Here is a 14,153-nt window from a genome sequence, read left to right as displayed (position 1 = left end):
TGGAAAACGGGCTGAAGAAGAGAGGTTCAGGGGGAAAAGCCGAAGGTCTCCACAGGCACCTGGCTGCGGCTCGCTGCTGAGGTGCCGCCAGTGCTGCTGACAGGACCGCGCTGCGCTGTCCCAGCCGGCACAGGAGTGCCATAAACCCACTGCCTGGCCAGGGAGCTGATAACAGCGGGGCTGAAGTCCAACGCAGGCAGGTCCAGGGGAGCACATTCCAGCCCGGGGCTCACAGCGTGGTCTCTTCCAGCTCCGTTTTACCGTAGTGGTGGCCGGGATGGCTGCAGGCAGGCAGGCACTGCTGGCCCTCCTGGTGCTGCTGGGTGAGCTCTGCCAACACGGGTGGGGGTTGTGTGGCTGGAGGGAAGGGGCCTTTGTGCTGGCTGCTCCACTCTGGTCCTCCACGGCAGTTTGCCCCAGCACTGCGCCAGCCCACTGGGCTCTGCTGGTGAATTCAGCCCGGGGTTCCCAGGGTGAGGGGGTGCAGGAGCCCCCAGCACGGGGCTGGGGATCACCAGTGGCTTTGTTCAGCATGGGACAAAAACCATCCAGATATTCCTGCTTCTTCCAAAAAGGGGGCTGGGACTGGAAGCACGGGTGTGCTATAGCAGAGTCAGTGCCCTGGCAGGCTCTGGCACCCCGAGGCTGACAGTGGGAGGTGGCAGTGTGAGAGATGTGGAGTGCCAGGACAGTGCCGGGGCAGGGATCGTCCAGGGGAAAATGCCACTGAGAGCTCAGTACTTGCCCCAGCAGGATCCCAGACTAAGGTGCTGCAGGTCATGCGTGCCCTCCGTCACCTGCTGTGGGCACCATGCCTAGTTCCCTGCGGGTTTTCAGCCCCATTGTCTCTCTCATAGCCAGAACTGTCCTCCCCAGTGGATCCGTGGTCGTCAACAGCTGCAGCAGCGCAGCTGAGCAGCTCTGCAACTTCGTCTGTGACTGCAGCGACTGCTCGGATGAGAACCAGTGTGGTGGGTGCTCAGACTCCCCAGGCCCCCGGACCCACCCTCAGGCCCTGCTCCTGGGGTGAGGGCAGGCTATGCAGGGGGCGGGGTGTTGTTGGTACAGGTCCCTGGGGTGGTGCTGGTGCCCAGGATGAATGCAGGGTGCCCCAGGATTATGACAGAACTGCGGGGTGGGTGCAGATCCACAGGGTAGGGGCAGGTCCCTTGTGCAGGTGTCCAGGGTGAACAGAGGTGGCCTGGGTGCAGGTGAGTCTGCCAGGTGGGTGCAGGATCCCAGGTTGTGTGCAGGTCCCCTGGGCTGGCCACAGGTCCCCTGGGTAGGTGCAGATCCCCGGGAAAGGTGCAGTTCGCTGGGGTGGGCACAGGTCCCCAGGGTGGCCCCAAACCTGCCTTGACCCCCCATCTGCCCACCTTCAGGGTACCTACGGGGCTCAGCAGTACTGGGCACCCCCTTCACCTGTGACTTTGAGGACAGTGACTGTGGCTGGCAGGACGTGGGCACCTCAACGTATGGATGGGTGCGAGGCCGGGCCAGCCTTGCCATGTGGGGCATGGGGCCTCATTCAGACCACACCGTGGGCACTGACCTGGGTAAGTGGGACCTGCTTGGTGAGCAGGCTCTGGGCATCCACAGTACCACTCCATTGGAGCTGGGGTGCCAGAACACCTATCTTTCTAGGGTGCAGGGGAGGGAGCAGACCCTTGGAGGGGCAGGAGTAGTGCTGGCACAGCTCTGGTGCCACCCTTTGGGGCTTCAGCCCCTGCTCTGCTTTCTGCTCTCCCCAGGTTGGTTCTTGTTCACCATGTCCCCCCCAGCAAAGACCACGGCCACAGCCTGGCTCAGGTCACCAGAGATGCGGGAAGCAGCTGCCACATGTGAGATCAGAACCTGGTATCACCTCTCAGGGAGATGTGAGAGCACCCAAGGTGGGCACAGGCAGAATTGCCTACTAGGCAGTGGGGGGTGATGGGGCCATCTGCCCCTGTGGCAGGGACTGAACCACCGACATCTTGAGATGGATCCTTGCCGTCCTGTTTGCCTCTTCCACGCTCCACACACAGAGCTGGTGGGACCTGCGGGTACCAGTTCCGACCTCCAGAGCTGGCAGGGCTCCATTCATTCTTTGGGTACTCCTGGATGCTCTGTACCAAGGGCTCTTTTGGGGCTTCCCTCAGGGCTGAACCAGACAGAGCGGCCGGTGCTGCGCCTGGCCGTGGCACGCAGGGATGAGGTGGTGGAGTTGTGGCAGAGCCCTGAACGCAGCAAGGAGGGCTGGCACCAGCTGGTTGCCTACCCCGGACGGATCACAGAGCAGTTCCAGGTGAGACAGTGTTGGTACCTTGGTACCCTGGTGTCACTATACAACACGAAAGAACACAAGCACACTACCTTCTCAAGGTGAAGGAAGAAAGAGAGCGTTTATTTTCCTGACTCCAACATTTATAGTTTTCCAAAAGTGACAGCAGATTGGAGGGTGACAGTGACACCTCTCCAATGACACTGGTCAAACCAACAGTGCATCAACTTTCTCCTCCTCTATAAAAGAAGACAAAACAATCAGTTATTTACAGAAAGTGTCTGAGAAAGTTCACCACAAGAATGTCAATATCAGAAGGCCTAGAAAATCTTAAAAATCCAGGGTGACACCCAGGCACTGTCCCCATAAGCTGGGACCAGAGGAGCTGGGCAATGTTCCGAGACCTGGCCTGGGCAGCTCATGCCATCCTCATCCTCCCATCACAGCTCATCTTCTCCCTGACACAACCACCCACCTGCGGGGCAGAGGTGGCGCTTGATGACATCATGTTCAGGAACTGTGGCTTACCAGGTGAGTCCTACATCTGCTGGGATGTGAGCTGGGATCTTGGAGGAACTGGGTGGGGTGCAAAACCCAGGGGAGCTCCTCCATTGTCTTGGGGCACTGCGCCCTGGCCAGAGCATGAGGTGGGCAGCAAAAACCTGTCCCTTGAGCCACCCCAAGGAATGATGTGGCAGTGCTCACCATGTCCTCGTGGGACCAGCCACTCGCTGACATGTGTTCCCCCACCCCAGAGGTCGGGCAGCAGGCCTGCAGGGCCCAGGAGAGCCGCTGCCACCGCGGCTCCTGCCTGGCACAGCGTCGTTTCTGCGACGGCACCGACGACTGCGGGGACAACTCGGACGAGGGCACGGCGCAGTGCAGTGAGCACCCCTGACCCCAGGGAGAAGTCCTGTGGATAGGCTGAGGGTCCACCTTGGTGGGGCAAAGCTGTGCTCTGGGCTGGCAGGGGCCCACCCAGTTCTGCCCTATGCCAGAAGGGGAAAATGACCCTGAGGGTTTGCAGAGGGGTGGCATCAGCCCAACCCATTGCAGGGATCCATCTGTCCAAGAGAGGGCTGGGACCTCAGTTTCTGGGTCACCGCTGTCCCTTCTCCTTGCAGAGAACTTCACCCGCTGCTCCTTTGACTATGATCTCTGTGGCTGGGAGACGGCGACTGGGCCATCAGTGTGGGGCAGGAACACGAGCCTGAACCTGGGCACCTCCTACAGCATTCCCACACGGGACCACAACAACAAAAGCAGGGCTGGTACGTGGCGGGGCACCAGTGCCCCAGGGGAGCCCCACTGCAGGTGGACATGACACATGCCAGGGCTCTGCTCAAGGCTGTGCCAGGACAGCGGTGTCCTGCACCCACGCATCTGCCTGGCTCCACTCAGCCCCAGCATCTCCTGCAGGCTTTTTCCTCCATGTGAGTAGTGACGCCACTGCACAGGCTGGTGGCACAGCTCAGCTCAGCAGCCCGACCTTCCAAGCCACCAACTCCTGTTCTGTGAGTCACAGCTGGGACCTCATGTCACAGCTTATGTGGGCATGGTGGTGACAGGAGATGGGGTTCCCAACTCTGGGGACCGTCAGGCAGGGCTGGGCTGTGGTTGGCCCTTGCTGGGGATGGGCATGAGATTTTTGGGGGTGGTTTGGTGACATCTCTGGTGCCCATCGCCCACCTGAGCTCCTCACAGCCCCTCTGTGGGATGCAGGGGGCTGTGTGCCCCTGCCCTAAGGGCTCACCCTCCTCCCAATCTCCAGCTCGTACTGTACTGTCACCTCCATGGCTCAGCCACCAGCAGCCTCAGCATCTCCTATGTGACCAACTCTACCAAGCACCTGATGAGGGAAAGGACAGGAGACCTGGGCAGCTGCTGGGTCCGGGAGAGAGTGGACTTCAATGTGACGGATCCCTTCAAGGTGGGCTGCTGCTGTGCTGGGGGAAGCTGGGCTGCCCCTGGGGTCCGGGACCACAACTGTGTACAGGGGCATCATCACCTCCCGAGCCCACTGTGGCTATGCCAGCCCACACTGTGCACCCCTGTCAGCCACAGCATTGCCCCTGCTCCCACTGAGTCCCTTCTTGAGCAAAATGTGAGTCAGTCCATGACAGGTTCTGGCTCCCCCCATCTCATGGCTCCCTGGTGTCACTCTAATCCCCCCCCATATGGTGCAGGACCCCTTGCTGATGTTTCTGACATGGTGCTTTCCTGCAGGTGCTGATCGAGGGGGTGGCTGGCAGCGGGGGGACCGTGGCTATCGATGACCTGATCCTGTCTCAGGGCTGTGTGAAGGAGCAGGGTGAGCTGGTGGGCAGTGTCCCTCATCCTGCTCCAGAGTTGGCAGCTGTCCCAGGTGTCTTGCACCCATGGCACCATGCCTAAAGGACAGGCATGGTCTGCCTGTCCCTCTGCTCATCACAGGGACCATCCTGGGTGCAGCACAGCAAATACTTGCCCTGGGGTGCTGGTATTTTTTTCCTGGGGCTGTAACACTTCATTTTCTGTGTCAAAATGTGTCACACAAGCAGCTCTTACTAGGTCCTGGGTCCTCTTCAGCTGGTGGCAATTAGGCTGAGCTGGGACGGGATGGGATTGGAGAGCCAGAAAGATGCCTGGGAACATGGGACAGTGTTTGAAGGGCTGACACTGATGCCGTTGCTGGGCCCTTTCGCCACTGCTCTCCATCTGGAGTGTTTCACCATCAGAGAAGCCTCTGGTCACACTGCCGAGCCAGGCACGTGCCGGCCCCTGCGCAGCAGACGAGGTGGCCTGTGACAGTGGGGACTGCATTGCTGCAGAGCTGGCCTGCGACTTCGCTGACACCTGCGCTGATGGCTCCGACGAGGAGCGCTGTGGTGAGAGCCAAGGCAGGCACCTGCAGCACTGCCCCAGCAGTGGAGGGGACCAGGCACCCGTGGGCTGGCATGGCTGGGATGTGTGTGCCTGCACAGCCCCTGGAACGACAATGGCCTGGCAAGACTGAGCCTGGAGTTTTGGGCTGCCCAGAGCAGCTGTGGCTGCCCCATCCCTGGAAGTGTCCAAGGCTGGTTGGACAGGGCTTGGAGCACCCTGGGATAGTGGAAGGTGTCCCTGCCCATGGCAGAGGGGTGGAATGAGATGAACTTTAAGGTCCATCCAACCCAAACCATTCTGAGATTCTGGGATTCTTTGACTTTGCAGGGACAACAACCTTCGAGTCAGGGGCTGGGGGCTGGCACGACGTCAGCGTGGGGCGGCTGCGCTGGGGTCTGCAGAAGGTCACTGAATCTGACATCTTTCTCACAGGTGAGACTGTTCTCACCACCCAAACAATGCTCTTCAGTGCTCAGCACCACGGGAACCCCCAGAGCAAGGACTCCCAGTGGGTGCCACTGCACAATGGGGGATGATGCCCAGGCAGGATGCTGGGCTGGGGGTGTTACCAATGATGTGGGACCCCAGTCCTCACCTCACAGAGTGTTTCTGTGCTCAGGGACTTTCCTGGCCCTCCAGACTGGAGAAGGACAGATGGTGGGTCCTGCAAAGGCACGATCGCCTCTGCTGGGCCCCTCTGGCCCTGCCTGCACCATGGAGATGAGCTACCACATCCACAGTGACCCCCAAGGTAACCTCTGGCCCACCCCCAGGGTGCCCTGCCTGCTTCCTACTCCCAGAGCCCCCATGCCCACCTGTCTTTACTGCCTCTCCCAACCCTGCTTTGCCCCATCTCATCATCCTGGAGCTGCGGTGTCTGTGTCCCTGTCCGTGTCCCTGCACCCCGTGACCGTGGGCTGGTGCCATGGAGGGCTCCCACAGGGTGGCCAGGGGTTTTGGGTGCCCATGGCCTCTGCACCACCTCTTGTTCCAGGCTTCCTTGCCATCAATGTCGCAGATCACACCACTGGCACCACCCAGCTGGTCTGGCAGACACAACGTCGTGCCAGCACAACTGGGGGTCATGTCCGTGTCCCTCTGGGAGAGAGAAGCCGGCCCTTTCAGGTGTGCTAGATGCACAGGGACCAGCCTGGGGGGCTTTCAGTGGGACAATGCCAGTGCTGCCAGGCACCCCAGGCTCATGGCTGCTGCCCCCAGGTCGAGCTGCTGGCACTGGTGGATCTCCAGGGCTCAGCAAGTGTTGGTGTTGACAACGTGACATTTGAGCAGTGCTACCTCGACGTGGTGTCACCCACAGCTGCGGGTATGGCCAGGAGTGCGTGGGCAGGGAGGGTAACCCCACACCCTTTCCCTGGGGGCTGCCTGGTGGCTGTCACTCTGTCCAAGAGCAGGACAATGGTGCACAAGGCCAAGGGCCAGGGCCAAGCACATATCCTGCCTTGCCCTGGGACCCCTGCATGGGGTAAACTTGGGGAGTGGGGCAGGCGAGCAGGGGGAAAGGGACGTTTTGGGAGACCCATTTGCTTTTGTGACACCTTACTCCTTTCCACCCCTATACTGTCGCCTCTCTGGCCAGAGCTGTCCTGCAACTTTGAGAGGGGCATGTGTGGCTGGTACCAGGATCTGTCCAGTGACTTCAAATGGGTCCACAGCACAGGGCAGGGACAGGGCTCTGACCACACCACCGGCTCAGGTAAGGGGCTGGTTGCTCTTTGGGGGAACCCAGGAGCCCAGGACATCCCATAACCTTCCATCCCCATGGCCAAGACATGCCTTGTACAGTCCCAGCAGCCCCATGCCTACAGAGCAAGCTCACCTATGGCAGGCTGGGAGCACCCAGATCTGGGCTGTGGGTGATGCAGAACACTCACATCATGACCCCTCCACCCTGGCTGTCCCCAACATTCAGGCTACTTCTTGTCCGTGGACTCCTCTGTGCCATGGAGCCACGGGCAGCGGGCCCTGCTCCTCAGCTCCCACCAGGAGCCGGCTGCTGCCCCACGCTGTCTCTCCTTCTGCTACCGCCTGGCGGGCCCACAAATTGGTACGTGCCCCATGGCATCCTCCCGGGGCTGCCCCAGCCTGCCTCCACTCTGAGGACAGTGGGGTCCCCAAGGGCTGCGGAATGGCTGCCCCCATGTCCCCCTCTGCCCAGGTACCCTGAACCTCAAGCTGTGGCCAGAGGGAGGAGAGGAGGTGGTGCTGTGGACCTGCCGCGGAACCCAGGGCAGCATCTGGCACCGGGCATGGGCAACACTGCCCTCCAGGGGCCAGCAGCGGTACCGGGTGAGGAGCGGCCCCCCACGTCCCTGGCACCAGCAAGGCACGGCGTGTCTGACACCGCTGCCTGGGGGCAGGTGGCTTTCGAGGTGCTGCATGACGGTTTCCTGGGGGACGTGGGGCTGGACGACATCACGCAGACAGCGGGACCCTGTGGGGCCAAGCTCTCCTGCTCCTTCGAGGTGGAGGGCTGTGGGCTGGCAGCCAGCGGAAAGGGCACCTGGCAGCGACAGAGCAACGGCACCGGCACCACCGCTGGCCCTGTGGCCGACCACACCACCGGCACGGCCGCAGGTACGGGGCCGTGGCAGCCCTGGTGCTTCCCTGCTGCTCTGTGTCCCCCCTGCCCCCTCTTGAGTGTCCTGCCTGTACCCCATGCCAGCCTTGCCTGCTCTCCCTGTGTCATGCCTGCCCTGCCCTCCCTGCCTTCCCCAGGATGAGAAGGCAATACTGCATAGGGCTTCCCAAACCTGGAACTCCCAAAATGCAGAGTCTCCCAGCCCCAGGGCTCCCTAATGCTGGGGAGGTTCCCAAGCTGGGGAGACTCCTTGGCCTGGGGGGAAAACCCAGCCCCAATTGTCCCCTAGTGCTCCCCAGCAGGGCTGGGCAGGGGTCACAGCACAGGGGCTTCTGTCCTCCAGGCCATTACCTGGTGGTGAACACAGGCAGGGTCTCCCTGCCTGCAGGGCACACAGCTGCCCTCACCTCCCAGCCCTACCAGCCCTCCGTGTCTGCCCAGTGCCTGGCCTTCTGGTACCAGCTGAGCGCTGGGACCCCAGGTGAGCACCCCTGCCCTGAGACCCCTGGGGACAACTCCAGATGGGTGGGGGCCCCACACAGCACAGCCCTGGGCCCCGGCTCCATTTTGGGTGCCCTGGGCAGGCTCCCTCAGGGTGTTCGTGGAGCAGAGCAGGGTGAGGAGGAAGGTTCTGAGCGTGAGCACCATGGAAGGGAGCAACTGGCACCGCAGCCATGTCACCGTCCAGCCCGATGGTGACTGGCAGGTGAGACAGGGCAGGGTGCTGGGGGCAGCTGGAGGTGATGAGGGGTGCAAGGAGGCTGCCAGCCTCAGAATGTCACCCTGCCCAGGTGGTGTTTGAGGCGGTGGGAGCTGGGGGTGAGCACGGATACATCGCACTGGACGACCTGCACGTGTCGGAGGGAGCCTGCCCCAAGCCAGGTGAGACCCCACCCCACAGGGGCACTATGGATCGGGGGGGGTGTGGGACATCCTATGGGGGCATGCAAGCCATGGGGATAGGGACAGACCTGCTCCTGCCCTGAGCCTGGCCTGGCCCAAAGCTGGGGGTGGTGTGTACCACCCAGGTGCCCCATCTCCTGCCAGGTAGTACTGGGTGTCTCACAGCCCTGCTTTCCTCCCAGCATCCTGTGACTTCGAGCAGGACACTTGTGGCTGGAGCAGCCCCTCGGACCCCCGCTTGCACGGCTTTGCCTGGGGCTGGAAGAGTGGGATCACCCTAGCCAAGTACCCTGGCCCTGAGCAGGATCACACCCTGGGTACAAGGAATGGTAGGAAACACCCATCCCTGCCTGGGAACCCTGGAATGGCCAGAGTGAGGAAGAAGAGCTGGGGGTGGATCGGGTCAGTCCAGTCTATCTTGTGAGACTTGGCCCCACAGCATCCCTGTCCCCTCTTCACCTGGGAGGGGCAGCTCAGCCCCAAGGGCAGTGAGGTACAGGGCTGATTTGTGTTCTCCTCCAGGCATCACTCTGGGCATTTGGGGGAAGAGTGGGACAAGTGAGGTGGGACAAAGGGATGCAGGACTGGGGGACACCTTGCACTCTGTCCCTGCCTGCCCAGGTCACTACATGCACTTCGACACCAGCGTGCTGGGTGCCAGGGGCACCGGTGCCCAGCTGGAGAGCCCACCCCTGCCTGCAGCCACCGACTCCTGCCTGCGCTTCTGGTACCACATGGACATCCCGGAGCACCTCTGTGAGCGCTGCAGGGGCAGGGAGGAGGGGCTCATGGGTTCCTGGGTCTCCCTGGCTCCATGGGCGTGGGGGCCTCAGTCCTCCTCACCTGTGGACCACGGACACTCTGCTTCAGTTCCAGCTGGGCAGTGGCGATGGCCCATTCTCTCTGGGTGCTGCCATCGCAGTAGAGGATGGCATGGCTGGGAGGGCTCGGTGGCTCTTGTGGGCTCGGGGCAGCTGGTGATGCCAGGACGCCTGTGCCCCCTCCTTGCAGCCAGCGGGGAGCTGCGGGTGACGCTGCGCGGCGCGGCGGGGCAGAGCACAGTGTGGAGCGTGCCGGGGCACCGCAGCCGGGGCTGGCAGGGCGCCGTGGTGCCGGTGCAGAGCCCCGGTGAGTTCCAGGTAAGTGGGGCCACCCTGGGGTGCAGGGTGTCTCCGGGCGTGCATCGGCCCCCCAGACCCCACCTTCCCCCGCAGATCAGCTTTGAGATCACCACACGGAGGTGGCCGATGGAGGGGACAGTGGCGCTGGATGACATCATGTACAGCGCCGGGGTGGGCTGCCATTCCAGCCCGGAGAGTCCAATGGAAGGTGCGGGGAAGAGGGGTGCGGGGTGTGTGTGCAGTTCTGGCTGTGAAAGGTCAACCCAGAGCTGCCCGGGTGCTGGTCTGAGGTTGGAGGCAGTTCTCTGGGCAGTGGGTCGAAATGACAGCATTTCCTTCCCCTGCAGAGAAGCCCTCCGGCAGTTTCGTGGTGGAGGTGGCACTCAGTGTGCTCCTGGCCCTCGTCATAGTGGCGCTGGTGGCTGCTGGAGGCTGGTACTGGCTGAAACAGCAAAGGCTGGCGAGCAGGACACCGACAGAGAGCAACAGCTCCCAGGGCTTCGACAACATCACCTTCCGAGATGTAAGGACAGGGTGAAGGACTTGCCTAATTACCCCAGCTGTGCTAAGACAGCGATTTCCTAAAAGCTCAGCAAATGCCAGCAGGCTCTCCCTGACCCCGCGTTCCGCCAACGCGACAGGGAGGTGCAAAGGGCTCTGCCTCTTATCTGCTTGTTGACAAACAGGTGACCCTGAGCTGCAGGACTGACCTAAAAGTGCTGCTGCCACTAGGCAGCTGCTCCGGAAAGAGCTGATTGTGCTCCCACCCCCGAGTCTTGTGGGAAGGGGGTCTGGCAAACCTGGCTCATCCTCACTCAGCCAGCACTCAATTTAGTGCAAGGTGGCTTAAGCTGCAGGTCTGCAGCAGAGCCACCAGCCCCATCATGGTCTCCAGCAAGAGACGTGGAGCCCCCGGGCACACTGGGGGTTTGGTGCCTCTGTCAGGGTCATGGGGCTGGCACACAAGTTGTCCTGGCTGCAGCCTGGAAGAAATCCTGGTGTTTCACAGCAGACAGCCCATGTTTGTCACCAATTCCCCACTCACCTTTCTTTGCAGGACAAGGTCATGATATCTCCACGGGAGGGGGATGAGTCCTGAAATTAGCAGCCAGCAGCAGGAGTTGCCTGCTCCCCTCCTTGACAGGAACCCACACTCCATCAGCTGCCTGCTCTCTGCCCCCAGCACCAGGAGCTGGTGACCCGGGGAGCCTGCCCCGCCCAGGGACACACCGCTGTCATCACTACCTCCAAGTGCTCGGGAAAAGCGTTTGTGTTGTTTGTAACATGAAGTTTTGCTTCCAAGACACAGCAATGTGCCTGTGCTTTGGCAGGGGGCACAAGTGGGAGTTCTCACAGTGGCTGTCCTCATCCAAACAGGGTTCTGGCCATGGAAGGGAGGGTAAAGTGTGGGGTCCTGGCCCCCAGAGCTGGGAACAGCAGTGGGTGCTGCAGAGGGTGTGAGCCACTTCCCATGCCCAGGACAAAGCACAAGAGCTCCCAGGGCACAGAGACCCCAGAGGGAAGAAGTTCAGTGCTTCTGCTGGTTTTGGGGAGGGTGAGTGGTGGGTGCGAGGGCAGGGAGCAGAGGGGGGCATCACACAGCACCCCTGAGGGCAGCAGGCAGCTCCCACTCTGGTGTATAGGTGCCCAGCTGCTGCCCACATACCTTGTGAATGCACTTGATAAACGTCACTGGGAAACCCAGCGCAGGCTGAGGTGCAGGCTGGACTCAGGGCCTGGACGCCCACCCTGCACCCAGTGCACCTGAGCCCAGGACCCCTCCCTCACCCCCAGCTTTCACACCTTAACACTGTGAACTCCAAACCCAGCTCCACACACAGCCCAGTTCAGCCCCTGCACAGCAAGGAGTTTCCTGCTACCCCCAGCCCCCGTGTACAGCTGGAGGGACATGCTGCTTTCCCAGATTGTGACCAAAGCCCATCTCCCTCTCACCCAGCTGTCCCCCTTAGGTGATGCCTCAGTCATGCCAAGCACCATCCCCACAGCCCTGTCCTGCTTTCAGAAATGAGAGCCCAAGAGAGCTGAGAGCTGGGGAAGGGCAAGGAGGGCTCAGGCTTCAGCTGATGTCTCTGCATCTGCCTGGATGTGCAGAGCCCCACAGCCTCCCCTCGCCTCCACAGCACTGACTGCAGCCCCAGGCTGCTGGCCAAGCTGCACCATCCCCAATGCAGGGAGAGGTGACACAGCCAGGAAGGCTGTGACAGTGCTGGCCCTCATCCCAGGCACCCCAGGTGTCCCTTTAATTACAATCCCAGAAGGAAGAGGTGATGCAGCTCCAGTCACACCCAGCCACATTTACTAACAGCTGGTCACATGCAGCAGCTCCCCTGGGCAACTGAAGGATATCAAACTTTATTATAGATCTCTTCAAAACAGGCTGGAAAGAACAAACCAAACTCATTGAGATACAGTGACTGAGTCATCATTTCTGATCAAGCCCCAACTCTCCCAAATTATTTATATATAATATATCTCACCCATCCCCCAAACTGTTTCAATTAAATCCTCACATTTCAGACCACCCTAATTGCCTTAACATCAGCTGCTGCTAACACCACAATCAGAGGCAGGGTTTGGGTTTTTTCTTGGGGTTTAGATCCTCAATCTCTGAAAAGGAGCAAGGAAAAACAAACATCAGGAAAATTGCTTCTTTAAGGTTGCCTTTTTACAGCAGGTACAGATTCAGCAGATTTCCCCCCAAAGCAAGTCTGAAACCCTCTTGTTCAGCTTGGCAATATGCAGAGTGGTTGAGGAGAACCAGATCAGTCTGAGCAAACTGATTTCGAGGCTTTGTTGTCATTTTCCTTTGGGGCCAGTTTCCAGCGGTTTTCCAATGTCCTTTCCACGCAGTTTGAGGCCTGCAATAAGACAAAGGAGACCACTACCATCAACACTCAATCATTCACCCAATAACTTTTATTTCCATCAAATTCAGCCTTAAGGAAGAGAACATCCAGAAAGAGAGCAGGGGAACAGAGTTCAGGAGAGTCCTACTTTAGTTTCTAGGAACACCAGACCAACTTCAAACAAAAACCAATCAGATGGGATCTGAACCAGCCCAGGAGAGTAAAACCAACACAAAACCCTTCTACAAGTGCAATCAGGCTTCCATGGGTCTCAGCATCTCATAGGTTTTGGGAGCAAGCACACAGGGATGGTCCCCAGGGCACAGCCGCAGGCATGAAGGTGCAGACAAAGATCAAGAGCTCCCAGTTCTGGTTCAGTCAGCAGATCCAGGTTTTATCAGAACATGTCTTAATGGCACCACACCCATGATAAACTCCAGCCAGCAACGTTCCTCACAGGAAAAAGGTAAATACTTTCCCCCAAACCACCCCTCCAAGCACTGGCATTATTTCTGAAGTCTCTCTTAACTCACCAATGGCTCTTTCGATCTTGCCCATGACCTGGTTATTGGGGATTGCTCGTCCTGATTCGTAGTCAGCGATAACTTGTGGTTTTTCATTGATTTTCTGAAAAGAGAGAATGAGTCTCAAATACAGCAATGCTCAGCAGCAGCTCCCCAGGACTCACACAGATAAGGAACAGCCCCTCATTATGCCAGGACAGATGACAAAGTGCTGCTCCCAGGCTGACTCCATCCCCACTGGCACCTCCCTGAAGTGTCCCAGTGCTGGTGACATCCATCCTGAAGGGACTCTGACCTCGCTCCTTCTCAGGAGGAATAGGACCACCACGGACTGCTGCTCCTTCAGACAGCAGGGAGTTGCTAACACTGCTCAGCCCAGATGGTACAAACCTCTAAGGTTGGTGTGAGCTGCTGGGAGGAAGCAGGGAGCAGCCTCCCACCAGCTCAGCAGCCACAGCCAGGCTCCACCTCCAGCCCAGGGCTCAAGGGCTGCACAAACGTCAAAACTTTTCCCAGACAACTGAAGCTGCCAGGACATCAGACATCGGTGATACTGCATTCCTCAAACTTCCAGCCCATGACACCTTCCCACTGCAGCTGCCCATGAGGGAACAGGAAAGGTGCCCACCCTCACCTGGAGGTGCTCCACTCACCGTGGCCAAGTCCTTCTGCGTGAGGCCCTTGCTCTGTCGGCCCTGCTGGATCACTTTGCCCACCTCCAGGGAAACTCTGTCATGGTGCAGCTCCTCTGTTTCACGATCAAGCTTGGCCGTGTTCTTTGTAATGAAGTGTTGTTTGTTCTGGCCTGCTGCCCCTGTCGTCCAAAGCAAGAACAAAAAAACAATCAAGGACAAACAAAATAAGGCTCAGAACTGTGCCAAAAAGTATCAAAGGACTTTTTCCAAGCCTTCAGCTGCCAGGATCCCAGGGTGCTGTCAGGATTTCAACATACCAACATCACCATTGATCTCACCCAATTCTCCTGCCCATCAGGGAACATTACCTTAGGCC

At 59.7% G+C, this 14,153-nt stretch overlaps 2 protein-coding genes across 2 annotated transcripts in view; one reads left to right on the top strand and one right to left on the bottom strand.

Moving 5' to 3' along the window:
* MAMDC4 (MAM domain containing 4) overlaps positions 1-10,951 on the top strand; it is an 11,242-nt gene extending 291 nt beyond the window's left edge. Inside the window, 30 exon segments of the mRNA XM_031059223.1 lie at positions 125-252; positions 255-323; positions 858-971; positions 1,383-1,556; positions 1,752-1,892; positions 2,142-2,287; positions 2,710-2,794; positions 3,019-3,147; positions 3,388-3,534; positions 3,683-3,777; positions 4,035-4,193; positions 4,490-4,574; positions 4,981-5,130; positions 5,456-5,560; positions 5,748-5,879; positions 6,123-6,253; positions 6,347-6,452; positions 6,726-6,842; positions 7,059-7,193; positions 7,305-7,439; positions 7,442-7,723; positions 8,071-8,208; positions 8,312-8,433; positions 8,519-8,609; positions 8,813-8,959; positions 9,252-9,390; positions 9,646-9,769; positions 9,845-9,959; positions 10,099-10,274; positions 10,809-10,951. Coding sequence (XP_030915083.1) covers positions 125-252; positions 255-323; positions 858-971; positions 1,383-1,556; positions 1,752-1,892; positions 2,142-2,287; positions 2,710-2,794; positions 3,019-3,147; positions 3,388-3,534; positions 3,683-3,777; positions 4,035-4,193; positions 4,490-4,574; positions 4,981-5,130; positions 5,456-5,560; positions 5,748-5,879; positions 6,123-6,253; positions 6,347-6,452; positions 6,726-6,842; positions 7,059-7,193; positions 7,305-7,439; positions 7,442-7,723; positions 8,071-8,208; positions 8,312-8,433; positions 8,519-8,609; positions 8,813-8,959; positions 9,252-9,390; positions 9,646-9,769; positions 9,845-9,959; positions 10,099-10,274; positions 10,809-10,850 — 3,859 coding nt within the window. The 3' untranslated portion in view covers positions 10,851-10,951.
* A 1,151-nt stretch (positions 10,952-12,102) lies between these two features.
* Positions 12,103-14,153, bottom strand: part of EDF1 (endothelial differentiation related factor 1) — a 4,379-nt gene continuing 2,328 nt past the window's right edge. The window contains exons 2-4 of the mRNA XM_031059222.1: positions 13,796-14,007; positions 13,152-13,245; positions 12,103-12,630 (exon numbers count right to left, since the gene is read on the bottom strand). Coding sequence (XP_030915082.1) covers positions 12,569-12,630; positions 13,152-13,245; positions 13,796-14,007 — 368 coding nt within the window. The 3' untranslated portion in view covers positions 12,103-12,568. The remainder of the gene's footprint in view (positions 12,631-13,151; positions 13,246-13,795; positions 14,008-14,153) is intronic.

This window comes from Geospiza fortis, unplaced genomic scaffold (genome assembly GCF_000277835.1).
Source record: "Geospiza fortis unplaced genomic scaffold, GeoFor_1.0 scaffold85, whole genome shotgun sequence".
Lineage (NCBI taxonomy): Eukaryota > Metazoa > Chordata > Aves > Passeriformes > Thraupidae > Geospiza > Geospiza fortis.
This window is presented reverse-complemented; position numbering and strand designations above follow the sequence as displayed.